This window comes from Aythya fuligula, chromosome 18, assembly GCF_009819795.1.
Source record: "Aythya fuligula isolate bAytFul2 chromosome 18, bAytFul2.pri, whole genome shotgun sequence".
Classification (NCBI taxonomy): Eukaryota; Metazoa; Chordata; class Aves; order Anseriformes; family Anatidae; genus Aythya; species Aythya fuligula.
This window is the reverse complement of record NC_045576.1, coordinates 11,787,375-11,813,011: the sequence shown is the minus strand read 5'-3', so window position 1 is coordinate 11,813,011 and position 25,637 is coordinate 11,787,375. Positions and strand designations below refer to the sequence as shown.

At 63.5% G+C, this 25,637-nt stretch overlaps 3 protein-coding genes across 3 annotated transcripts in view; 1 reads left to right on the top strand and 2 right to left on the bottom strand.

Annotated features, from left to right (window-relative positions):
• Positions 1-1,657: 1,657 nt before the first annotated feature.
• TEPSIN (TEPSIN adaptor related protein complex 4 accessory protein) lies at positions 1,658-5,298 on the bottom strand. Its single transcript, XM_032199721.1, has 13 exons — positions 5,253-5,298; positions 4,971-5,043; positions 4,743-4,834; positions 4,521-4,614; positions 4,253-4,320; positions 4,068-4,146; positions 3,795-3,866; positions 3,460-3,666; positions 3,155-3,329; positions 2,891-3,004; positions 2,675-2,753; positions 2,415-2,549; positions 1,658-2,232 (listed from the first exon to the last, which is right to left on the bottom strand). The coding sequence occupies exons 1-13, from the start codon at positions 5,292-5,294 to the stop codon at positions 1,747-1,749; spliced, it is 1,716 nt and encodes a 571-aa protein (XP_032055612.1). The 5' UTR covers positions 5,295-5,298; the 3' UTR covers positions 1,658-1,746.
• Positions 5,299-5,678: 380 nt separating this feature from the next.
• Positions 5,679-6,781, top strand: NDUFAF8 (NADH:ubiquinone oxidoreductase complex assembly factor 8). Its single transcript, XM_032199811.1, has 3 exons — positions 5,679-5,808; positions 6,436-6,546; positions 6,655-6,781. The coding sequence occupies exons 1-3, from the start codon at positions 5,728-5,730 to the stop codon at positions 6,670-6,672; spliced, it is 210 nt and encodes a 69-aa protein (XP_032055702.1). The 5' UTR covers positions 5,679-5,727; the 3' UTR covers positions 6,673-6,781.
• A 1,966-nt stretch (positions 6,782-8,747) lies between these two features.
• The window catches only part of SLC38A10 (solute carrier family 38 member 10), a 29,175-nt gene continuing 12,285 nt past the window's right edge, over positions 8,748-25,637 (bottom strand). The window contains exons 9-16 of the mRNA XM_032199755.1: positions 23,856-23,967; positions 23,617-23,723; positions 18,738-18,891; positions 13,532-13,702; positions 12,850-13,275; positions 12,142-12,264; positions 10,075-10,254; positions 8,748-9,853 (exon numbers count right to left, since the gene is read on the bottom strand). Coding sequence (XP_032055646.1) covers positions 8,748-9,853; positions 10,075-10,254; positions 12,142-12,264; positions 12,850-13,275; positions 13,532-13,702; positions 18,738-18,891; positions 23,617-23,723; positions 23,856-23,967 — 2,379 coding nt within the window. The remainder of the gene's footprint in view (positions 9,854-10,074; positions 10,255-12,141; positions 12,265-12,849; positions 13,276-13,531; positions 13,703-18,737; positions 18,892-23,616; positions 23,724-23,855; positions 23,968-25,637) is intronic.

Sequence of the window (25,637 nt, the reverse complement as noted above, 5' to 3'; positions counted from 1 at the left end):
CACGGACCCAAGGGGGACCCAAAATGGACCCAAAGAAGACCCAAAATGCACCCAAACAGGACTCAATGCAAACCTAAAGGGGACCCAAGGGAGACCCAACACAGACCCAAAGAGAACCCAAAGTGAACCCAACATGAGCCCAAAGGGGACCCAACCGCAGACCCAAAGGGGATCTAAGGGAGACCCAAAGAGACCCCAAAGGGGCCCTAAACGTGGACCCAAAGGTGACCCAAGGGAAACCCAGACGTGAGAGGGAGACCCAACGTGGTCCCAAAGCAGCCCCAAAGGGGACCCAGCTCAAAGCCAACGCAGACCCGATGTGGATCACGGTGCGAACCCAGTGTGAACCCAAAGGGGACCCAACCCAAACCCACCACGGACCCAAAAGGGTCCCAGAGGGGACCCAGTGAGGACTCTAAAGGGGTCCCAAGGGAGACCCAGCACAGACCCAATGGGATCCCATCACGAACCCAACTCAAACCCGGTACAGACCCAAAAAGGACCCAGGGGAGACCCAATACAGACCCAATGTGATCCCAAAGCGGTCCCAAAGGGGACCCAGCTCAAACCCAACACAGACCCGATGTGGATCGGGGTGCGAACCCAGTGCGGACCCAAAGGGGACCCTAAAGGGACCCCGAAAGAACCCAAAGGGCACCTAAAGGGACCCAGTGAGGACCCCAAAAGGACCCCAAAACAACCCAAAGTGGACCCAGAGGAGACCCCAAAGGGGTCCCATGGCGAACCCAACTCGAACGCAGCGCGGACCCAAAAAGAACCCAAAGGGGACCCCAAAGAGACCCCAAAAGAACCCAAAAGACCCCAAAGAGACCCCAAAAGAACCCAAAAGGGACCCAGAGGGACCCCAAAACACCCCAAAGTGGACCCAAAGGGGACCCTAAAGGGGTCGAACCCAGCGCGGACCCCAAAAAGACCCCAAAGGGGCCCCCACGGCGCCCCCCCCCCGCCCCCGCCGCGGGGCCGCCCCTCACCCGGCCGGGCCTCCGCCGCCGCGGCCCCGCACCGCCCCGGGGCCCCGCCCCCGCGCCGCCATTGGTGGAGGCCGAGCGGGCGGCGGCCGCCCCATTGGTTGAGGAGGCTGCCGGTCAGGGGAGGGGCGGGGCGGGGAGCGGGGTTGGTGGAGGAGAGAAGGGGGCGGGGGGGAAAAGGGGAGGGGCGTGGTCTAGAAGGAGGGGGCGTGATTTGGTGGGTGAGGGGGCGTGGTTATGTGGTAGGGGGCGTGGCCTCAGGCCGGGTTGCCGCGGGTTCGAATCCCGGCGCCGCCTGGTGCCGCCGGCTGGGGGTTACTGGAGGTCACCGGGGTTATTAGGGGTCACCGGGGGTTATCAGGGGTTACCGGAGGTTACCGGGGGCTGCTTGGCCCCAACGTGGCCGGGCAGAGACCCCCGAGGCAGCCCCATGCCCCCTCCCTGCCTTCCCACCGGCCCCAGGGAGCCAAAGCCCCCCGCAGCCCTGATCCCATCCCCACGGTGCCCGGACATCGCTCCCCAAAACGGACTGGGGGGGGACACGGCCCAATTATTGAGCTCCAGCACCAGCCCCCGGTACACCCCAGACCCCCCCGGCCGCCCGCAGCTCCCTGCCAAAGCCCCGTTTTGCTCTCCCCTGCGGGGCAGCTCCTTTATTTGCCCCCCGGTGCCGCGGGGGGAGCCGAGGAACGCGCCCCCAGAGAGCCCCCAAAGGTTGGGCAGCACGGGGGGGGCTCAGGGCCGGGTGTGACAGCAGCTACACGTTGAGGAAGGAGAAGGCAGAAGGCTCCCGGCCGCTCCGAGCGGGCCCAGCCCCATCCTCGGGCTGGGGCAGCGTCCGCGGCTCCTCGTGGGGGGAGAGGGGGGCCAGCACCGTGCCCGGCCGGGCCACCAGCTCCATGCCAGCAAAAAGGGACAGGCTGCGGGGGGGGGCAGCTGTAGTGGATGTGTCCCCCTGCAGTCTGCTGCTCGCCGCCTCCTGCTCGCTTGGGGTGGCTGCTGCCGTGGGGCCGGGCTCCCCCCAGGGCTCCGTTTGCAGCCGGGGATCCCCCCCAGGGGCCGGGGTAGCAGCAGGGGGGAGCGGGGCCACGCTTAGGGGCTGGAGGATTCCCTCGTTGGGCAGGGGGGGGACGTCCGTCAGCAGGTCCGCGGCGCACGGGGCCGAAGCTTCGGGGAGGACGGAGGGGTGGGGGGTCTTCGGGGACGGGCGGCCCCTGCACAGAGCCTCGAACTGGCGCAGGAGCTGGGGGAAAAGAGGTGGGAGAGGGGAAAATCAGCTCCTGGGGCAGCGGCAGGGGGCAGGCAAAGAATTCCTGCCCCTCTGTGACACCTGGAACGGCTCCCAGGGGGCTGGCAGGGGGCACAGCCCAGTCCCTGGGAGCGCCGCGCGCTGGGAAGGGGCCACGGGGACATCGTGGTGGTCACCTTGGTGGCTCGGTTGGCCACGGGGCCGGGGCTGCCTTGGCTGAGCTGCTGCAGGTGCTGCTGCGTCACGGCGAAGATCTGGTCGAGGGCCAGCAGGTCGGAGCACATGAGGGACGAGATGGCGCACATGGAGCGCTGCGGGGAGGGGAGAGCTGAGCGGGGAGGGCACCGAAAACACCCCCCCCACCTCCCAGCTCCTTCCCCTGCTCCTGCAGCCTCCCCCCCCCCAGGGGCTGGGGGCGGCCAGCACAGGCTCTCACCATGCGGACGCTGTCGCTGGGGTCCTGCAGGGCCCGGCTGAGCAGCTCCAGCACCACCTCGCAGTTCAGGAGCCCGCACCTTGGTGAAAAGGGGCAGGGGTGAGCCCCCAGAGCCAGCTCGGAGCCCCCCCAGCCAAGGGAGAAGCCCCCCCCCAAGCTCCTAAACCACCACGGCCCCCCTCGGGCTCACGGGGAGCTCCCTCTTCGGGCACTTACTCCTTGAGGAATTGCTGCGCCTCCTCCCTGCTCAGGAACACCCTGGGGCCCTGGGTGAGCGCCGCCACCAGGCTCACCTCCCGCAGGCAGTCGCCCGGCCCCTCAGCGTCCACCCTGCACGGGGACAGCGGGAACAGGGCTCAGAGGGGACAGACCCCAAGGGAAATTCAGCCTGGCAGCACCAACAGGGCACCGTGCAGAGGACGGAGCCGCCCCGGAAGGATTCAGGGGAAGGGGATCCCCCCCCGGACCCCCTTTTCTCACCTCTCGGCCACGTTTGCCAGGTCCCTGCTGGCCCCGGAGTGGCTGTCGCTGCCCGATTTGCTGTAGGAGTCGGAGGCTCGGCTCAGGTCAGCGTTGTCCTGCGAGGAATCCTGCGAGCTGTGCCCGCTGTCCGCCTCCTCCCAGCCGCCCCCGGCCAGCCCCGGCTGGTGGCTCACTGCAGGGACGGCAACGCCAAACCAGGGGTGACGCCACGGCCCCCAGGGCGAGCCCAAAACACCCCAGAACGCTGCCAGACCCCCCCCAGCAGCCAGCAGCCGCCCTAAAATGAGAAGTGAGGGACAAACCTCGGGTGCTGTGAGCTGTGGTGGTCGCTGGAGGCCTGGCGGAGCTGGGCGAGCTCCTGGAGGGAGAGGGAGCCCTCACGGGCTGGTAGGAATCCTCGTGGAGCTCCCTGCAGGGGGGTCGGGGAGCCTCCGGGGCGGGGAGCACGGCGTTGGCCACCGCTTCGGCCGCTCGCTGGATGGTGCTGAGCAGGGCTTCACCTGCAGAGCCTGGGAGAGAGGCTTGGGAAGCTGAGAGCCTGCGCCCAGGGTCTGGGTTTCACAGGGACGGGGCAGGGCAGAGCCCTTGGGTTTCACAGAGGGGGGAGAGCAGAGCCCAGTGAGCAGCCAGCACCTACCGGAGCCGCTCCTCTCGCTGCTGAAGCCGAATCCTTGCAAGGAGCTGCAGGGGCTGGGCTTGGAACCCATGCCTGGGGGGTACAGGGCACGTTCAGAGAGAGCACGGGCACGTCGGGGTCCCCCCTATTGCTGCTCGTCCCCCAGGGGAGCTTTTGGGGCTGCCTGGGGGAGCTGGGACCCAGAGCAGGGCACTTGGAGAGCCCTCAGGGCAAAATCTCCCAGCTCCCCTGGACAGGACGGGGGCCGTGGGGGCTGCAGGGCTCTGCACTCACCCGCGGGAGGCAGGGGACGGGCAGGCAGCGGGGCAGGAGTCGGGAGAGCAGCATCCGAGAAGAGAACGCTGGCCAAATCCTGCCGGGAGAGAAGGGGGAAGGGGCAGAGGGGGCCGGGGAGCACCAGAGCTGCCCCAGGCCCCGAGCAGTGCCCCGGGCACAGCGGGATCGGGACCAGCACTCACCTGCGCAGCCGCCCGCACCTTCTGGTTCAAGCTGTTGCCATGGAGGGGGTCTGGGGGCCCAGTGAACGCTGCAAGGCACGAGGCGAGATTTTCGGGAGACGTTCAGCTCCCAGAACGGGGCAGAAACTCAGACTCAGGCAGAGCTCAGCCTCCGGAGCAGCCACAGGGGCAGGAGCAGCGCTGGGCTCTCTGCAGGGCCGGGCTGAGCCTGCCAGCACCCCGCAGAGCCGCTCGCTGCCCCCGCTGCCCCGCTCCTCGCCCCCGTTACCTGCAGCCTCCCGGATGAAGACGGCGTTCCTCTTCAGCTGCAGGACGAACTGGGGGGAGCCCTGGGCGCACGTGTGCAGCAGGATCTTCAGCACCTGCCAAGGGGGATTGAGGTCAGGCAGCCCATCCTGGGGGGCTGGGGCTGCCCCACAGAGCCCCCCACGGCCCCGTGGAGCCCCCCACAGCCCCATAGAGCCCCCCACGGCCCCCCAGGGTCCCGTACCTTCAGCTTGACGCGGCAGGAGCCGCTCTGCAGCCGTTTCAGCAGGTATTCCAGCAGGCACTGGCTGCTGCCGGGCGACTCGCGGGAGATCTCTGGGCCGTGCGTTAGGGATCGTGCCCTGCTCTGCTCCGGCCCCGACCCCCCCGGTCCCCCCCGGTCCCCCCCGCTCCTCCCCTCACCCCCCCGGTTCCCCCGAGCCCCCCCCATCCCCCCCCGTTCCCCGGATACTGGCGATCTCCTCCAGCACGTACCCGGGGCAGGGCCCGTCCTCGTCCGCCGTGCCCCGCAGCAGCACCGGGAGCTGAGGGGGGGGGGGGAGCAGGGGGGGGGTCAGGGCCCAGCACCGGGACCCCCCCCCCCCGGTTCTTCCCCTACCCGGTTCCACCCCAAATCCCCCGTGATGTCACGGCCCGCTCTCGCCGTGACGTCACGGGTGCCGGGGTGACGTCACGGGTAGCAGGGTGACATCACGCCCCCCCTGAGGCCCCCCCCTCCCGGCCCGGCCCGTACCCGGCTGAGGAAGCACAGCCGGTCCCGCAGCGGCGCCGCCATGACAGCCCCGGTACAGGCCCTGCCCGGCCCCGGCGCGGCCTCACGGCTCCGCCCCCCCGGAAATGGATGCTCGCCAATGAGAGGGCGAGGTGCCGCGGCTCAGCCAGTCAGCAGAGAGAGGGGGCGGGGCTCCGGGCGGAAGCGGCCCCCGAGGTTGACGCCAGCGGTAGCAGGGCGGGAGGCCGGAAGTAAACAAGCGATCCCTCCACCAATCAGAGACACCCGAGACGGCTGTCCAATCCGAGCAAGCCTCGGGGACGACCAATCAGAGTTTAGCAGCGCACCGCTCTCCACCTATCACAGCGCTGAGGAGGCGGGGCTTTCCCCTTCCCCCAACGCGAGGGCGCGGCGGCATGACGGACAGCCCGGGCGGCCAATGAGCGCCGCGCCAACATGGCGGCGCCCAGCCCGTGACGGGACGGCGGCGGCGACGATGTCGGGCCGCGGCGTGTGGCTGCGGGCGCGGGCGCGGCTCCGGCGCTTCCCGGCGCTGCTCGGGGGCTGCGGGGAGCAGGTGAGGGCCGGGGGGGGACACACGGACCCCCGGTACCCGCCGGTACCCCCCCGGTGCCATCCCGGTACCCCCCGTACTCCCTCTGTACCCCTCGGTGCCCCCCCGATACTCCCCGGGCACTCTCCGGTACCCCCCCCATATCCCCCCGGTACCCTGTAGCCCCCCGGTGCCCCCTCATTACCCCCCCAGGTATCCCCCGGTACTCCCCCAGTGCCCTCCCGGTACCCCACAGCCCCCCCCGGTAACCCCCCGGTACCCCCCGTACACCCTCGGTACCCCCCCGGTGCCCCTCAGCCCCTCCCCGGTGTCCCCCCGATACTCCCCCATATTCCTCCGGTACCCCACAGCCCCCCCGCGACCCCCCCGGTACCCCCCGTTTCCCTCCCGGTACCCCCAAAGCCCCCCGGTACCCCCCCGGTACCCCCCGGTGACCCCCCCCATACCCCCTAATACCCCCCCATATCCCCCCGGTACCCTGCAGCCCCCCCAGTACCCCCTCGTTACCCCTTTGTTACCCCCCGATACTCCCCCAATACCCCCCGGTGCCCTCCCGGTGCCCCCCGTTCCCCCCGGTAACCCCCCCCAACCCCTTTTTAACCCCGTTCTCCCCCTCCCCGTCCCCCCCAGGCCGCCGCCTACGGGCGCTGCGTGGCCGCGGCCTCGGCGGGCAGCAGGGAGGTGCGGCGGGACGGCTGCCTGAGGGAGTTCAGGGCGCTGCGGGAGTGCTTCAACCGAGCGGTACGTGGGGAGAACGGGGAGATAACGGGGAGATAACGGGGCTGATAACGGGGGGGGGCTGGTTGGTGCCACCCACGGTGACCGGCAGCGTCTCGGTTGTTTCCACAGGCAGCGGCGAGAACGTAACGGCAGTGATAGTCACGACACGACGATAGTCGTGACATGATGATAGTCATGACAGCACAACAAGGCAGGGGGAAGGAGCCCGAGGCCCGTTTCAGCCAGCCCCAGCTCCCGGGCTCCTTCCCCCCGCCCCTGGCTCTTTCCCTGATTTATTTAAAAAAAATAAAGATTGGGATAAAAATGCTTCAGCTTTTTTTATTGATGTGCAGCACAGCCCCGGCGGGGTTGGGTTCTTCTCCTGGCAGCGCTGAGGAACGTCGGGAGCTTCTTTGGTCCTTTGTGGTCACCCCGAAAACGCCAACAAGTCCTCGAAAAATGCCAACGAGTCCCCAAAAACGCCAGTAAGTCCTCAAAAAAACACCAACGTGTCCCTGTCGGTGCTGCGGGTAGGGCAGGAGCCCGTCCTCTCCCTGCTGAAGGGTGCCAGGAGCTCCCCCTCCAGCTCCTTTTTGCTGTAAAAAGGCTCCTTGGTGCTGCGGGGTGGGGGGGACAAAGCACAAACCCACCCCCAGGCCTGCGGGGTCGTGCTTAGGATTGCGCTCTCCTGCCCTGGGCCTGCCAAAAGCTGCAGCTCAGAGCTCCCCGCAGCGGGGTTTGTGCTTTGGGGCGGCACAAAGGAGAAGCTCGCTGGCACGACGAGGTCCCAGGGGTTAAGGCCACGACCGTCACAACCGAGACACGCACGGGGGGGAGCGGCGCGGGGGGGTCCTCCTGGAGAAGCGGGGGCCGAATCCCCTTAAAGCAGGGGCTGGGGATTTCCTTCCAGCAGCGGGCACGCGGCTCAGAACCCGTCCCCGGCTCCACCAGGTCCTGCCGGGCACGAAACCCCCTGAGGCTCAACGACCGAAGCCACTCGGAGATCCGAGTGAGATCTCTAAAAAACCACCACAGTGATGAGGTCTGCAGGCTGCGGGCTGCGGAGGTTCCGCCGTTCCAGCGAGAGCTTTGGGATTTTTCTTTCTTACATTCGCGCGTCAGGGTGTAAAAATAAAACAACAATGGGATGAATCAGCGGGCTGGGAGCCTGCAGCGAGCCAGGGCTCCGCGAGCAGCTCCTTCCCCTGCTCGTAAAACACAGGGGCACAGAACCCACACGGAGGGATGCAAACACGGCACGGAACGGGGCTGGGAGGAACACGACGACACAAATGGCTCCATCGAGTCAGAGAAGAGGTAGGTTTGCTTGAGCCAAGCCCCCCAGTCTGCCCTTTTTCCTTTTTTTTTTTTTTTTTTTTTTTTGCTCCTAAACGAGTCATTCTTTTGCAGAAAAAAATCAAGGCGGGGGGCAGGCTGCAGCCCCCGGGTTGAGCTTTGTAATGCACTTTGGAGAGGAGAAAGGAAGCTGGAGAAGAGAGGAGAGCGCACGGAGGGAGGAGAGCCAAGCTCGGCGGTATTGCCAGCGCGCCGCCGCCCGGCTGGGTCCCTGCGAGCAGAGGCAGCACAAGGGCAGCGGTTGTGCCCGTTTAAGGCAGCGTTTCTGCTCCACGGGGGGGTTCCAAACCCACAGCCACCTCCTGACCACGCAGGGCTGACAGAGCCAGCGTCAGGAGGGACGCCGAACGCTCGGCTACGCCTGGCCCGGTGCTGCTCCAGGAGGGAAGCTCCCCGAGGCAGGAATCTGCCCCTAGAGCGGGGCAAGGGGGGGGCCGGGCGGGGGTCCCGGCAGAGCAGGGAATCCTTTCCAGGCAGGGGAACCTCACGGGGGAGCCCCTCGGGTCTGAAAGGGGAGCTGCGAGCCGGGGGGGGGGGGGGAAGGCGATCGGGTAGGAACCCAGATGTGAGAACGAGTTGATAGCAACGAGATGCAAAAAGGACCCTCGAGAGCCACCCGGGGGGGAGCCCGGTTGGGTGGCAGCCCCTACAAGGCAGCGGGCACCCAGGGGTGCTGCCCTTCCTCGCTGCCATCCCCGCAGCCCCCCGGGGTGCGCGCAGAGCGGTGGCACCCCCGCAGAGCCCGCAGAGCACCCGAGCAGGCTCCGAGCACGGCCCCGGGGGTCCCGCAAGGTGCTGCGGGCTCCGAGCTACCACTGCCCATCTCAAACCTTCCCCACGGACCCCCACGGCCACCCCCAGCCCCTTCACACGCTGCCGTCAGCCCCCCCCAGCTGCCGGAGCCGCCGGCTGCGCACCACTTGCTGCGCCCCCTCCGCCACCTGGCTCAGGCGCGTCTCCAGCGCGCTGCGGAGGTCGTTGACTTTCACATCGGGGAGGGGGTTCAGGCCGATTAAAACCCCCGCCCCCTGCGCCCCTTCCTCCTCCTCCTCCTCCTCATCCTCCCCTTCCTTCTCCTTCTCCTCCTGGGGGGGGAGCAGCTCCCGTCTCCGGCGGCGCAGGTCGAGGTCCGCCTGCAGCTTGAGGTCGCGGTTGGGTTTGAGGTCGTGCTCCTGCCGGCTCCTGTCCCCGCGGGTGGCGGCGTTCTCCGGGCTGGGTTTCTTCTCAGCATCGTTCACGAGCCGCCCTTCCACGCGCCTCTGCCTGCTCCGGAGGCTTCCCTGAGGGTCCTGAGCCAATTCCACCGCGTTCTCCCCACGGTCTCCGTCCTTCCCCTGCCCTTTGCTGGCCCCCTCGGCCCCCTCAGCTCCCCGCTGCTCCCGCGGGTGCTGCTCGCTCCCGGCCACCTTCAGTTTGCTCGAGGAGCCCGGGGCAACCGCCGGCTCTCTGGGCTCCACCTGACCCAGAGCTTTGGCTTTCAGCTCTGCTCCTGAGTCTCTTTCCAGGCCCTTTCCTGCCGCTCTCGGAACTTTGGCAGCCCCCGGCGGCTCTCTTTGGATGGGAGCTGTGGCCGCTTCCACGGCTTTCAGGGAATTCTTCTCCTGGACGTCTCTCCCAGCTTTGGCTCCTCCGAAATCCTCCGCCAAGGGCTTCTTTTCTAGCTGGTTTCTGGCATCCTGGGCATCCCAGTTCTCCGGGACCTTTTTAGCAGCTCTGTCGCTCTCCTGCTGCGGCGCCTTCCGCTCCCTGGGAGGAACCCCAGGAACCTCGCGCCTGTGCCCGGCCTCTTCCAGCCTTCCTGCCGTGCCCCTGCGCTGCTCGGCTGACTCTGCAGGCTGCCTGCCCAGCCCCGCCACGGGGGGCTCGGGGGGCTCCTTACCCCCTGCCTTGGCAGCAGCTTCTTGTTTAGCCCCCGGGCTCTCCTCCTCCTTGCTCTTGGCCAGAGGCGCGGCGGGCTCCTGCTGCATTTCTGCTGCGGAGGAAAAACTGACAATGAAACCTTTTCCTTACAGCAAGCCACGGGTTCCCTTCCCCTGCCACCACATCCTGCAAAAGGGGCTCCCCCACAGTCAGGCAGGGATCTGCAGAGGGAATTTTGCTGCGTGCCAAAGGGCCTCGGATCCCCCCCAGCCTGATTTCAGAGCTGCTCTGAGCAGTGACCGCTGCTCACGCTCCCCCCCGTGTTCTCCTCACCTTGCTTTGGCTTCTCCTCTCCTCCCTCCTCCTGCCTCTGCTGGTGGATCTCCTTGTGCTGCTCTTCGATCACAGCCAGCAGTTTCGCCTGCTGGTCGAGCAGCTGCTTCTGCTGCACTTGCTGCTCTTTGATCACCTGCAGCAGCACCGCGTGATCGAGCAGTTTCGCCTGCCCAGCATCTAGAAGAGAAAAAGGAAAAAAAATAAGGAAAAAAAAAAATCCCTGACCCCAAATCCTCACTGAGCATCTCCCAGCACTCGAGGGGCTGCGGCGCCTTTCCTCAGCGGGGCAGTGCTGCCCTGCAAACGGAAAGCAAAAGGAGGCAGTGGAGGGGCTGAGGGTGCCCGCACGCGGCTCCTGGGCTTGCAGGGAGCAGCCGGGGGCGATCGAGGCCAAGCAGAAGTGACTCAGGCTGATTCACTCGCTGCAAACCCCACGTCAGGCCCAAAGTATGAGCCCCGGGTCTGCACGGAAACGCTGCTGCCTCCTCTCCTCCCGGACAGTCGGACGTATCCCAGCCGAGGGCCGGGGCCGCTGCCACTCGCCTCCCCCGGCAGCAGCTCGAGGTGTCTCCAGCCTGCCGTGCCCCGGAGGAAATCGTGTCAAAACCAATCTCCTGCGAAACGCCCTTTAAATTAAAAAGGGATGCTGCCTGCTAATCCCTTCCCGGCACACGCTGCCTCCCCCGTCCCGCTAATAACCACAGCGAAGTGTTTCCAGTCCCCGTCAGAGTCAAGGGCCTCTGGAATTCCCCTCTCACTGCGCTGCCGAAAGCTGGGTGAGGAGGGGGAATTCGGCCCCTTCCGAGAGCAATTGACTTCTCGAGATCTGTTTATTTTTCACACTTTGCTCCGGGTAAGCACTGGGAGCAGCAGGCACTCCTCTGCCTCGTCCTCCAGGCCCGCGGGTCCCGGCTCAGCATGGGAACGTTTGGGCCGGGCCCGCAGCGAAGGTTTCAGCCAAATCAAAGAATTTCACAGCAAAGGCTTCAGCCAAATCAAAGAATTTCTCCCCGAGAGCTTCGCAAACATGTGTGAGTGTGTGCGTGACACACCTCTTCCAGGCAAACAACAGGCTGTGCCGCCTCCCCGCTCCTCCTTTGATCTCGGAAAGGCCCCGGCCAGCGCTCGGGCTGGATCTGAAAGGCGTCCTTCATAAAAAACATCCCCAACAATCACCCAGCGGAAGCTCTGGGGTTCACGCCGCCCAGGGCAGCTGCAGCCACGGCTCCGAGGAGCAGCCCCGAGGTTTGGAGATGGGAGAGCTCCCTGGCATGTTCCCCAGGCAGAGATGGAAGCCCCAAAAAGACTCCGACCCCAAATCCTCCCCGAAACGTGCAGAGTCCCCGTAGCCAGTACCCGCTACAAGCTTTTCACGCTCAGCTTTTTCAGCCCCGTTGCAACGCAAAAAGGCAAGAAATGAGTTAAAAACCAAGAAATGAGTTAAAAACCAGGACGTGGCCACCGAACCAGGAGGGCAGGAGGCGCCCCACGAGCACAGCCTGCTGGCTGCAATGCCCACGGACGTCCCATCGGGTCCGGAGCAGAGCCCCAGGGCATCACACCGAGGGAACTGCACAGCCTGGGGACGGTGCCGTGAGCCACCCTGGCTCCAAAACCCCCACGGCACCACAAATTTGGGGGCCCAGCAGCAGCACCCTGAGGACGGGGCAGGCCGGGTTCCCCCCTCCTTGTGCTAACAACCCCAGAGCGATGCCCAGGCACCTCTCTCTGCCTCCGGGCCCTGAGTTTTGCAGAACCCAAAGGGTTTCAGGCTGGCTGCGCTCGGGTTGAGTCAGCACTGCTGGCACTGGAGCAGGAAGCCGGGGCTGGCCCCCAGTGACTCACGTCCCGGAGCCGGCCTCGCCTTGCCAGGGACCTCTCCAGGAGCGTGCCAGCCTCCGCCGGAGGCGTTAGCCCGCTGCAGACAGGCACCGAGCACTGAGGTGACGACAGCCCGAAGCTATGTGCTCCCCAGAGCCAGGACAGGCAGCGCTGGCACGTCCCTCCCGCAGAGGAATCCGGTGCTCACAGCCCAGGTCCCGGGTCCCGGGGCCAAGCACTCACCCTCCAGCTTGCTCTCCGCGTTCTCGGGTTGTTTCTCCTCCACATTCCTGCTCTCCCTCGGCTCCGGCTGCTGGGGCTGGGCTGGGGCAGCTCGATCCGGGAGGGGCAGCTCCTGATTCTCACCTGGGGGAGAAAGAAAAAAAAAAAAAAAACAGGCCCCACGCTCAGCAAGGGCTGCCCAGGAGAGGTTCTCCGCAAGGACTCCGCGCCGTGCCGGCCCCGCCTGCCCAAGCAGCGCCGTTTACATTCAACCCGGCGGCTGCGAGGGAAGCAATAAAAAAAAAATATATATATATATAAATAAATAAATTAACAACCTCATAGAGCGGTGGCAGCGAGCCAGCGCTAACTACCTCGGCCAATTAAAATGCGAGAGGGGTTCCGAGCAGCTTTTAGACGGGCACTTAGCAATGTGTTACCTGTCAAGAGCTCCCGGCTCCGCGTCCCCAGCGAGTTTGGAGACGCAGGGGAACAGCATGGCACCTGACATTTGGTAGGCCAGCCAACAACTGTTTGACAGATATTCCAGGAGCTGTCAAAGCCACCAGATTCCTCCCTTTCCCCAGCAGCTGCCGCAGGGGCCGTGCGTGCTCCCGGGCTGATCTCGTGCAGCGGAAAGGAAAGGCTGGGACGAGGGTAGGAGCAACCGGGGGCAGCTTACAGGGCGAGAGGAATCCGCTGGGGTGAGCCGCTGCAGCGGGAGCTTACCGGGCTCGGCTTCCTTCTCTGCAGCCTCCTCTGCTTTCCTGGGGGGCTGCAGCTTTGTTTTCTCCCCAGCCTCAGCTTTCTGCTCCCCGTCCGGCGCTGGCTGGGCCGGCTGCTGCTCCTTGTAGGGCGGCCTGCCGCCCTGCTGCACCTTCCCCTCCGGGACGTGCTTGGGATTCTTCGCTGGCTCGTCGGTCCCTCCCCGCGGTCGGTTCTCAGCCATCGCTTCCTTCCCTTCTTTCGGGCCCAGCGCCTCTTCCTGGGGATGGGGCTGGGGCTGGGCCGGCTCCTGCGGCGCGGCGGCGCCTTTGGCTGCCCCGAGCTTGTTCTCATCGGACTCCTCCCGCTCCCGGCCCGTGTCCACCTGCACCTCGTCCCGCGGCACGGGCGGCTCGTGGCGGTGCGCTTCCCCCACGGGCAGGGCGATCCCTAGGGCAGACAGCAGGCAGGGTTAGGGGGGGGACAAAATAACAGCCAGCAGGCTCCCAGCACGCGCAGCCGTGCCCGGTACCCGTCACCCTTCTGCTTCCTCACCGAGAGGCTGCGCCCCTAACGAGCCCCAAACACTAAATCGCCTTCAGCCCACGGGGCAGCCAGCTGAGATCAGGACCCTGACCTCACCGAAGCGCTCTCACGCACCTCCCAACCCCAAAGCTGACGCCCCTGCCCCAAATTCCCTCCTCACCTTGGTCGGGCCGGTCGAGCTGCACTTTCTCCTCCAGCTTCCCTCTCTCCTCGTCCCTCTTGGGTACCTCCATGGGCACCTTGATCTGCGGCTGCTCCATCTCCTCCTTTTCATCCAGCAGCTTCGGTTTATCGCGGTCATCCTCCGCCTCCTCCACCGCGGGGTTCTGCTCTGTGGACGGAGGGTTCATCGCGCCGGGTTACGCGCGGCCCCGCCGCCGCAACCCCCTTCCGCCAGCACGAGCCTGCAGCTGCTTCCCCACGGAGGGGCTGGGGGCTTTGTTCTGCCCCCCCGAGGGGCTGGGGGCTTTGTTCCGCTCGCCGTTTGCTCTCCCTGCAGCCTCTCCGACGAAGCCACGAGCGCGGAGCCGCTGCCGCTGCGAGCCCGTGCCGCCAGATGGTAGCATCCGCCCGGCTGCCCGCCGCGGGGCACGCGAGCGCAGGGAGCCCCCAGCACCCACCCGCACCGCAGAGCAGCTCCAAGCCTTTTTTTTTATTAATTTTGTTTGCTTTTTTCCCCTTTTTTTTTGCAAGAGCATTCCCGTAGCCCTCCCGATGACGCGAGGAGCAGGAGGGAGAGGAGCGGCGAGACCCCGGGGAAGGCGGCACGCAGCCAGGAGCGCAATCAGGACAGGGTCCTGAGGGATCTGGGGCTCTCGTCACCCCTCTCCAAAGGGATGGGGGGCTCCTGGGACACAGGACCCAGCACCAGAGCGGCCCCGTGGGAGCTCCTGGGGTCCGAGGGGGCCCTGCTGGCCCCCAGACCTGCCCCGTGTGAGCACAGGGCTCGCTCTCCCCTAGAAGAGCAGCGGAGGAGGAAACGTGATTGTTTCCCAGCACTGAAGTTGTACTGTGCTTTTTTTTTTTTTTCCCATCCAACAAACAGCAAAAAAAAAAAAAAAAAAAAAAAGTCTTCTGTAAGAAAAAATTCCCAACTCTCCCCCCTCCGTTTGCCCTCCCCCCCCCCCCCCCTTGTGATTTCCTTTGGGGAATTAATTCTATAAACATCTTTCAATTTTCTCCTCCCCCTCCGCAGGGCTGGTGCGATTTATTACGAGATGAACTCATGGGAAAGAGGAGATTGCCACAACTTCAGCTGCGTGGGCCTTACCCAAGTTGGGAAAAGGAAAAAAAAATAATAAAATAAAAAAAAAAAAAAAAGAACAAGTCGTGGCCCAGAGGGAGCCGTGCCAGGAACACCCTGGGCTCCTTGGCCCCGGGCGCGAAGGGCCGCGCGCCGGCGCTGGCTGGCGGTCAGCACCTCCCTGCCTCGGCGCTGCTGCTGGGAGGGGAAAAAAAAAAAAAGGATTGGGGCTTTCTGAGAAACCCCAGCCTGGTGCTCAGGGGTCTCTCCCTCTTTGAGGGAGTGCCCAGAGTTCAGCGAGTCAGGGCAGGACGCTCCTCCTTTCAGGAATAATCCGAGCGCAGGAAGCGGTGCCCGCTGCTGGCCAGGGGCCCTGGGAAAAAAAAAAGGGGGGAAAAAAAGGGAAAAAAAAAAACAAAAAAAACAGGAGAGGAAGTTTTCCAGGCAAACGGAGGAGCTGGGGTCGGAGTGAGCCCCGCGTTGGGCACACGGCGCTGTGGCAGGTGCCGGTGCCAGCGCCGCCCAGGGAGGCCGCGAGGAGCGCCAGCCCCAAATCACGGGCGGGCTTCCACGGCCCGGCAAACAATGCGAGGAGGAGGCAGAAAGAAAACAGCGACGAAAACAAAAAAGTCTCCAACGCCATAATAAGCCAAAGTTGCCTCTGAGCCGTCATTTGCTCAGCGGGAAACAAAATTAAGTTCATCATCGGGGCGTGAATTAACGACCTCGCGCGCGGCATGGAAACCGAGAAGGGGCCGCGTGCGGTTTGCAGAGAACAATTTTGCTCGGGCTGTGTAATAATCACTCTGACTGTCTAGTCGCCCTTCGGGTCCCTTCGGAGCGCGTTACAGTAATGCTGCGCCTCTTAATGTTTTATGAGCGGCGCTGGACTTTACAGGCAGGGGCTGAGAGGCTGTAAAAGCTTCTTGGCTTTACAACAACAAAACCCCGGCGCTCGCCCCGCCGAGGGCTCGCCGCTCCCGGGGCTCCGCTCGCCTTCGCCGAGGCTTTCTGCAGCTGGTTTGTGCGGGCGTGTGCGCGCCTCTGTCTTGTGGTTTGCCAGCAGCCTCTCCAGGCTGCAATAAAATTTCACGATTAGCAACCTAAAAGCTTCCCTTCCCCCTCTCGCTCCCGGTTGGGGCGGCAGCGGCGAGCCCGGGAAGGTTTTAAAGCCCTCCCCGCGGGGCTCTCACCGCGCTGTGTCCGCCGCAGGAGCGCCGAGCTTCAACCACTTGAGCCCCCCAAAATGGAGCGACCCCGTTTTGCAAGGCCGTACGGGATGGGAAACCCCTTGCAGAAAGCGAGGGGAAGGGATAGGGGCACACCAGCCCCCCCCAAAACCCCCGGGGAAAGCCAGGCTGCCCCACGCAGCCCCTTGGGGACACGGAGAGAGCCCCCCTTCAACCCAGCCCGAGCGGCGCCTCCGGGAGCTCCCCCCCGGCGGGCGCAAGGGTTCCAGATTTCACAAGGTTATCGAATGGCATCCCTGAAATTAGTTCACAGTTGTCTCCTGACGCACCAGCAGTAAAAAAACCCACCCCAATTACCAGAGGCTGCCGGTTCCTTTTCTGTGTCACAGGCGCTATTAAAAGCTCGCTCGCACAAGGCACCGGGGAGAGCTGCGGCAGCGCCAAGCTGCTCCCGCGGCGCTCGGGAAGCGTGCAGAGCCCTCGGCTCCACGCACGGGGCTCCTCCAGCACACAGCACGGCCCTAATAAATAGAAAATAACCCGCGGGCACGCTGCCTGCAGCCGAAGGGGTCTCGTCTCGGGGTTAACGCCTGCCCGAGGAGGCTTGGTGCATGCGGAGGAGCCGAAGGGGGACCCCGGTGTCACCTGCGGCCGGGGGACCCCACAGCCACGGGGAGCACGGCCAAGTCGAGGGCTTCCCGTGGCAGCGGGCTCTCTCCTCACGGCGTGAATCGGGGCTTTGTTCGCCGGGATTGCACAACGCCAGGGAAGGGAAAGGAAGCGGCAAGCAGCGAGTAAGGAGCTGAAAAATATTACAAAATCTTAATCCGCCCCGCGAGACCCTCTGGGGTGCTTTCAAATACAGAGAGAAATTGCCTAATTAGCTTTTTTTTTTTTTCTTTTCTTTTTTTTTTTTTTCTTTTTTTTTAAATGGATAATTGCCTTCATGAGCTTTCACGGGCAGCTTAGCAACCTTTTAACGTGCGCGCGCGCACGGCGCGGAGCGGCCGAAGGGTTCTGAAAGGGGTTTTATACCTTTCCTGAGGAGCTGCTGACAGCAAACCTCAAGCCATCCAGGCTGGGGCTGCACCGGGCGCTGGGGTGTCGTTAGGAAAAACACCACTCGGAGCTCGCTGGTCAAGCCGCGTTCACATAAAAGGGCAATGTTCTAATATTCATCATCCCCGGGCCCACGGGGCAGGGTTTTAATGAAAGTCTGCACAGTTCTGCCCCGTGCACCATCAAAGAGGCCAATAAATGCCGAGCGCACGCTGCTGAGGACCAGGGGAGAAGGCTCAGCACCTCCCGGGGCTGCCCTGCTGAGCCGTGCACCCCCTGTGCCCCCACCCCTGCCCCGTGCCAGGAGCAGGACCAGGCACGGGCTGCTCCGGAGCGCAGGACGCAGCTGCCAAAGCATTTAGCCAGGCTGTGGGCTCGGAGCTGTGCAGAACACTCCAGGAGGAGCAGCAGCACGAAGAAAGGAGCTGTTTAGTGCCCCTCACCGGGGCGCAGGGAGGCTCAGCTCCAAGGAGCAGCACCCAGCAGCCCCCCGACACCGCTTCTCCTCCCGTCCTCCTCCTCCAGCACCACGGGGACGTGCCAGGGGGGAAGCTGAGCCTCCACGGGGAGCCCAGCCCCGGGGTTTGGCCCAGGGGAGGTTTAGGAAGCGAGGGTGCCCCAAATGGATCCCTCCTGGGTAGGGGTATTTGGTCCAGAGGTGAGCACCCCGCGGGGAGGATGCTGATGAGCTCTGGGGGCACACAGAGTACAGCAGGGCAGCCCTGAGCCAAGCCTCCTGCGCTGCCGCCCTGCTTCACATGGAGAAGAAGTGAAGAAATTCAGCAAACTCCACGGACACCGCCGTTTATGGGCCCTTTTTTTTATTTTCCCAGCCACGAGCACCCGAAAGGAGCAGCTGTTCTTTGGCCGTTACCGCTCCCAAATTAACCAAGGCGGAAAAATTCAATCGCATCCCCCCTCCCGGCCCTGCTGGGCGCGCACCATTAAGGGATTGAGAGCAGCTTCTGCTCGCAGCTCGCGGGCACCCCGGCGCCTGGGAAGGCTCACGCCACGCTGGGGTGAGCTTTGAGGGTGAAGGGAGAAAAAAAAAAACAGCACTGGCAGGGTCGGCACAGCCCCGAGTGAATGTTATCGGCGGCAGCACCGGCGTCGGGGAGACACCCAGAGCCGCTGGGCAGGAACGCGGCCAAGAAGCAGGAGGGAGGATGGATAACCTCCAGGAGAGGCAGCCCTCCTCCGGCTTCCGCTCTCAATCTCTGCGAGGAGATTTCAAGGCCCCCGAAGAACAAAAAAAAAAAAAAAAAAAGCCCGAGGAGAAGCAAAGGAAAATAAACTGAAGGAACAGGACGCAGCCGAGGGGGAGCGCGGGGTCAGGCGACACCTGCTAGCGGTGGCCTTGCGAGGCGAGCCCGCAGCTGGGGACGGGAGGGAGCGGCCGTAATTCCATCAGCGGGCGCAGTAAACAAATAATAAATAACGTGAACCGGTAAACAAAGCCGAGGCATAATCACAGGCTTTGTCAGAGCTCAAACCGAATCCAAATTTATATCCTCGCCACCGAAAAAAAAAAGAAAAAAAGAAAAAAAAAAAAGGCAGTGCCCGTAAATTTACATACCTCTGAGCAGGGTGTTGGTAGGGGGGTTGTTGGCAGCGGGGGCAGCGTGCTGGGAGCTGCCCCGTTTGGCCACTCAGCCCTCACACAAGTGGCCACCGCTGAGCTGTCCCCAAGTTCACTGCCACCACGGGGAGGGGACACCCGTGCCCTGTCCCCAGCCCCGCACCCTCCCCTTCCCCAAAAAACAACCCCAAAGGGCACCGGAGAGCTGCCTGGAAACCACCCTGCGCCCACCACACTGAAAAAATAAAATAATTTAATAAGTGGAGCTGGGGACACGACCCGAGCAGGCACACACCTGGCATTTTGACAGGGTCCTGCTCCATTCTGCTCTCCTCTCTTTCCAGGTGCTCCAAGCCCACCGCTTCTGTCCTCACCGGGGCGTCCTCGGTGGCAGACAAGGTGGTGTAGGTGCTGATAACCAGCATTCCCAGCCCGATCCACAGGATGATCTGCAGGGAGCAGAGCCTGGGTTAGCACAGAACAAACGGGACTGCTCCGCACGGCGTTTGTCACGCAAATGGGTCCCCAAACAATTCGGAGCTCGGCGCAATCACACATGCCAGTAAGACAGGAGAGAAGGGTAAGAGGCAAATAAGTTGTGTTTGGATGCAGAGGCACAACGTGAGAGCCTCGGATGCTGGAAGCTGCAGAAATGACAACTCCTGCATCAGAAGGAAGCGGACAGGGCACAGGAACAGAAAAATGCACGCGGTGGAGAGGAGCCCAGCTGCAGAGGCTCGCTGCCTGCTGCTTCCAGCAGCTACTTTGGAGCGCCACGAAATCCAGCCCGGCTGAGAGCAGAGGTGCCCAACCTGTGTACGGGCAAGGAAGGGTTCCAGTAAAACATTTAAAATGTCCCATTTCTGAGTAAGGCCTCCACACACCAGCCCTGGAGGTTAATGCTCCAGGAACGTGGTCAGGGCTAAGAGGAAGCTGCCAAGAAGCAAATCAGCGAGCCCCAGAAAGCTGGGAGCAAAAGGGGGGAACGCAGCAAGGCAGAACCTGGGTCCCGTGCAGGGAAGGGCTCCAAGAACTTCTCCGACAAGGCTGCCAGCCTGCAAACTGCAGCGTTTTGTGTGCCCCTCACGGCCACTGCGGGGTCCCCACCTCCAGCTCCTGGGGCAAGGACACCGTTTTTTCCACCCCAAGCCTGAGCAGAACAACTACCCCCGTGCAGGCAATGGTGCCAAAGTCTCCCTCTGCCAAGGAATCCTGCCTCCTGCTCCATCCTCCAGGAGCTGCCCAGCCCTTCAGGTGAATAAATCCCCCTCCTGCTGCCACCTCAGCAGCTCACGAGGGGACGGGGAGAGTCCCACGGGATTCATCCTCTGCCTCGCCCCCCCCCCGGAGTCCTTACCCTGCAGCACAATTAACAAAAGGCAGGAGAAAAGGGACGCGGCTCGGCCTGAGAGGAACCAGCAGCGGCCGCTGGGGACCATTAACGCAACCGGGAGCTGCCGTGGGCTACCGGAGGGAGGCAGGAGATGGAAAATAAAAAAAAGGGGGGGGGGGGACAGAGATTGAAAGGCAAAGGCCAAGCAGGGCCAGCCCTGAGGGAAGGACGGGGCTGGGGCTTTGCTCCCCTCGTTGCTGGGCTGCCCAGGAGCGGGGTCAGCGCCCCGGGAGCCTGCGGCCCCCCCGCCACGGAGACGCCTTGGGAAGGAAGGGGCCGGCAGGACACGGAGCAGCTCCGGGCTGGGGACAGGCACGGTCAGGGAGCAGAGGGCAGATCTGAGAGCCTCTGGAGAGGAAACAGAAGCGCAGGCTGCTGCCTGCCTCGCCGGGCGGCTGCACAAAGAGCAGACATCCTGCCAGCCTGCCCCGCGCCGCGCGCTCAGCGGGTCCCTGCCCTCGGCGCGGGGGCTCCTCCGCTTCCTCCCCCCAGCAGAAAGGTTTCTGGTGGCCGCCCCGGCCCCTTCCAGAAACAACAGCAGAGAGGAAGAGCGTTCCCACAAAGGGGAGCTATTCTGGTGCCACAGGAACCGGGAGAGATGGGGGAGAGAAGGGAACCGTAGGAAACGGCTGAGAACACCCAGCGTTTCCAAAGCGGGGGGGGTTGTTGGTTCTTATCTTCGTAGGGAGCCAGGGGCTCGAATGCCTTGGACTCTGCCCCCTCTGATTGTTTAAGGTTTGGAGATCATCTGCGAGCTTCCCAGGGCGCTGGGTAGGGGCACACATGGCAGGGGGAGGCCGGGGAGCTGCGGCCGTCCCGCGCCTCCGTGCTCAGCCGCCCTGGGAGCAGCACAGGACCTGGAGGAGGAGGAGGAGGTCTGTGCTTCGGACCAGGTCCACAGAGATGCTCGTGGCACACAAAACCAGGCCCTTTGGACTCGGGGGGACACCCAGGAAAACCTCTGGCAATCAGGGGACCAAAAGCTGCGAGGCCTCGGTGGCCCCAGGAGCTGGGCACAGCTCAGCAACCACCCAAAGCAGCTGGAGCGGAGAACTGGGAGCAAGGGAAGCAGCACTGCAGGGCTGCTGTGATCCCATGTCTGATCCCATGGGAAGAATCGGCCCCCCACGTGTGAGAAGGGGACCTGCCGAGAGCAGAGACCCCTCTCCAGGGCTCCTTGAGGGGCAGTCAGCACAGCAGGAGTCCCCGGAGAGCAGCGCCGCGAGCCCAGGAGCTCACAGGAGGAAGTTTACGCGGCCGTTTCCTCTGCTGGTTGCTTTCCCTCGGCCGTCCTTCCTCCCAGAAGACAGCTCGACCTTTTTGCACAGCGCTGTCATCAACCAAAGCCTCTCACCACGCCTGAGCCAGCAGCGGGACACGAGAAGGGGGTTTGTCTCCCCGGGGCTGCTCTGGGCACCGAGGGGAGGAAGGCAGAGCAGGGGACCCTCGGACAGGGGAGGTGCTCGGGGTGCTGGACGGACCCAGAGAGCCCACGGCGAGGGGAACCCTTCCCATCCACACTTCCCGACCCCGAGCAGCCTCGTGGTGGCTCCTCTGCCCCACGCAGGACGAGGAAGCCAAGCTCCAGCACCAGGAGCCTCGCTGGGAGCCGAGCTGTTTGCAGACCTCAGCAGGGCTCTGCCAAACCTCGCCCGGCCCCGGGGGGCAGCAGGAGAGGGAGCTGCACCTTTAGGGAGGGCACGCTCCTCCCCAGCCCGTTCCCAGCCTGTTCCCAGCCCTGCTGCCTGGCTTTCAAGCTTTTCAGCTCCTCGAGTTGCTCTAACACCTCTCGGAAAGCCAGCGTGCCACCCCCAGCCCCCAGCCTGACCAGCAGCTGTGCCAATTAACAACGCTAATTAACAACTCACTGACAGAAGCCAGGGCTTTTTGCTGGCCAGCAAGGATCTGGGACTGCCCCCATCCCTCCCCCCGGAGCCCTCTGTGCTGCTGTGGGTGCAGCTCCCACCCCGCAGCCCAGGCTCCATCCTCCCAGCTCCGAAAGGGAACTGGCACGGATCGGAGGCGGCCCCATAAAAGCAGCACTGGGAGAGCCCAGGGAGCTCAGGCAAGCACCAGAGCTGGATTTGAGGAGGGGGCTCAGGGTGGGAGGGGAACACTCACGTGCGTTGTTCAGGCCCAGGGCTGGCTCCTTCTCCCCCCGCCTGCTGCTCTCACAGGTTTGGATGGAGCAGGGCGCCTGATCAAAGCGAGCAGGAATGAAGGAGGAGAGCACAGACAGAGCTCCGGGGAAAGAATAAATGAGACTCCACACAAGACCTGGGGGCACGAGGAGAGGCTGGGCCCCGCGCTCAGCTCCCGGAGAGGTGCAGGGAGGCGCTGAGCAGCTCACACAGCTCTGAGGACAGGTGTGCCCTCGCAGCATCGGTCAAAGCAAGTATGCAAACCTGACAGGCCATGGATCACTCAGGAAAAGGCTGGACAGCTTGCTACCAGCCCCCCGAAACACCAGGGTAACCCGGGGGCTGATGCCTGCGATAAGCCCGAAGTCCTTTGTGGGATTTCTGCGGGACAAACCCCCCCCAGCAGCCTCGGGAGCAGCATTTGGGGTCACTGCGAGCTCAACCCGGTGCTCAAGCCCTGGCTGCTGCCTCTGGGCAGCCGGTCGCAGAGCTCAGCACGCCCTGAGTGCAGCTTCCAGGCACTGCAGAGAAACGCTGAGGCTCGGCCGGAACAGAAAGCGATTCCTGAAAGTGCTCTTTGTTCCCCTGAAAAACCCCGGCTGGCAGTCGGGCTCCTGCTCGGGGTTTCAGTCAAAGGAGTTAGGAGCGGAGTGTCAGAATCCCGAGTGAAAGCTGGAAAGTTGGACTACTTCCTCGTGTCAGAGAAAGCGTGGGGAAAGGGGAAAGAAAGAAAGAAAGAAAGAAAAAAAAAAACACGCCCTGCTTAAAAACTTCGTGGACGTTTGCAAAGCCACAAGTCATTAAAGGCAGAGAAAGCCATTAGCTCTGTAGGACCCACAAAAATGTCCTGCTCTCCCCCTGCTGACTCCACAGTTTGCTGAAAGCCTTACTCCCAGCCCAGCGCTGTCGTGAGGGGTAACGCTGGAGCAGAGGCCTGCTAAAAGGCAGCGGATTAAGTTATTGTTAGAAAGAAACAAAACATGCGAATTTCAGCCCCATAAAAACAGGCTATTTGCAGAAGCAGAAGGATCAAGCCCAGCAAAGAGCCACTTTGTTCCAGTCCCCGAGGAGGCCAATTCAACCCGGAGCAGGAGGAAAAGCTGAACTCCTACCAGCCTCTGAGCGACCCCGATCGCTTCAAAATCAATTCCTGGAGCAACACCTCTACGTGTGTGTTCCTTTTTATTATTATTTTGGTTGAAACCAGAAAGCTGAGGGTCAGCAGCAAGAACCGCATGGCTGGGAAGTTTTGTTTGTTTTACCCGGCCCGGGCAGGTTGAGCTGTAAGGCCCGGGCAGGTTTTATAGGCTGCCTGGATTTCCCCCCTCTGTGGCTACAGACCCTGAAAGCCCACCAGAAGGCGGGCTGGAAGCAGCATTTTAAGCACGGAGGGACAAAAAGAGCCCGTGTTCCAGCTCGGGGCAGGGCAAGCACGGAGCCAGCCCCTCTGCTGCTGTCGGCGTGCCCGCGAGCGGTGCCGTGCAGGGCAGCGACCACGACAGCTCCCACCTGCAGCAGGGGGAGGCAGCAGGGGGGGTGCTGGAGGAGGTGCTGAGCAGTTTCCCTCCTGCAGCCCCAGGACCTACGTTCCCGGGCTCCGCAGAGGGCTCAGGGGGATGTGGAGCAGCGTCGCCACTGACCTGTGAGCAGAGCGCGTTCTTGTGGATCTTCTTGTAAATCAGAGCCGGGCAGATGAAGCAAATGAGGCTTCCCATCGTGGCACCCGTCAGGCCCAGGACTGTTTCCACTGGTAAAGAAGAAGGAGAGAAGTCAGCAGAGCCCTTGCCCTCCAGCAGCACGGCTCCCTGAGCCCCCCCAGGCTGCGGCCAAGCCCGACAATCCCACCAAGAGGCAGCCCCTGCCCCAGCTCCCCGCTCACCGTTGGGGATCATGATGCCTCCGATCATGGTTCCAAACACCACGGCCAGCGTCAGGGCTTTGAAGCGGAGCGGGGGCATGTAGCCCCCCGCGGCGAAGGTGCCATCCTTCTGCTGGAAGAGAAACATCAGGAGGGGGAGAGGATGAAGCGAGCCCCCAGTGCACACCCAAATGGCTCCAGGGGGGACAAGGGGGGCACAGGGGACAGGACAGGGGCAGTTTCACGAGCTGAGAGCTGTGCTTTCTGTGGGGTGGGGGGCAGCTAGACGTGGCTGAGCACTTTTAAATATGCAACTGCGCTGGAACCTTCAGAACAAGACTGATGGGAGGCAAGGAGCCAAATCTGCAGTTTCCATCCTGCCCCAAACGTGAACCGTACAGCTGTATCCGAATCCCTCTGCCAGTGCTGCTGCTGCTCGGCCTCTGCGAGCGGCCCCAAGGCCAAGGGCATGAGAAAGAGGCGCAGCTGGGAAGGCAGGAGGGGAGGGGGGGGACGGGCACGGGGGAAGAGCTCCGGCACAGCCACCCCACGGCATCCCCAACGCCTCCGGGAGCGGGGCTAAATCCCAGCACGGTGCGGCGCGTGGGTCGGCTCCTCGACGTGACGGAGCTGCGGGGGAGCTGCTGGTGCTGGAGGGCTTCCAGGCACCCCCCCCGTTTCCCGTCCCGTCCCACACTCCCCGAGCAGGAGGTGTGGAAGGAAAGCACAGGATGCCACGGGCCCTAGGGACCCGGCAGGTCCCCGCGCTCCCGGCCGCAGGGGTTGGGAGAGAAAAGCGAAGTGACACATCGGGGACCCGGGGGAGAACCCGGAGCGTCCCCAGAGCTGCTCTCCTCCACGCCTGCTGGCTTTCGCCAGCACTCTTCCCTCATCCTCAGACCCTCCCGACGTGAGAAAAGAGCCGGGGGCTTCTCACAGGCAGAAGTGGCAGGATTTAGAGCTATAAATTGCTCGAGTTTTATTTCCTGCCCTAAGAGGTTTCTATTTATGCAGATACACAAAGGCCTCAGAACATTCCCACAATCTCTTACTGTTATTTACTGAATACCATCGGCATGCTTAGTGCTGTACAATACACAGAGGAGAACACGCTACTGCCACAAGGGACTTACAGTCTAAATCAGACAGCCCAGCTATAGCCACAAAGGCTGTCTGAAGATCTGACCCTGGGAAAGGTGAACGTGTGGGAGAGGGGCGCGCTCCGCCGCACGGTTCTGCACCACATCGGCACCAAACAGCCCGCGAGGCACCGGCAGAAGGGGACATCTGAACCCGCAGAGGAGAAGGCTGCTCAGGGAGCTATTGACAGAGGTGGAAAGATGAGAATAATAATAATAAAAGAGCAGAAACGAGCAGGCACGCAGAGAAGAAATGAGGCCGGGCTCTGAGGCCAGGAACAGAAGCCGGAGCTAAATGCAAAGCAAGATCGAGTTGGCCAGCAAAAGGGTGCCAGCTGGAGCAGCAGGAAATAAGGAGGCTCCTCTGTTTCCAAAAGCACATTACTCCCTCTTTGTGAGGGGGAGAACCGCTCAGCTCTGAACCGTGCGACACTCCGACGGGAGAGCTGAGCTGGGGCGCAGCGGAGCCGTGGCAGGATCCGGACTCACACCCCCAGCCCACGAAATTCCCCTGCAGGGAGGGAAGGATCCTCGGAGTGCCACGGATGAACCGTTCTGTAGAGCGGGATTTAGAGACCGCCACGGGGCTCCTGCCACACCGCTGCCACTCGGGATTTCGCCGTGATGGAGGGTTTGTCCCCCGGGGTAGCGAGCGCCCCTCACG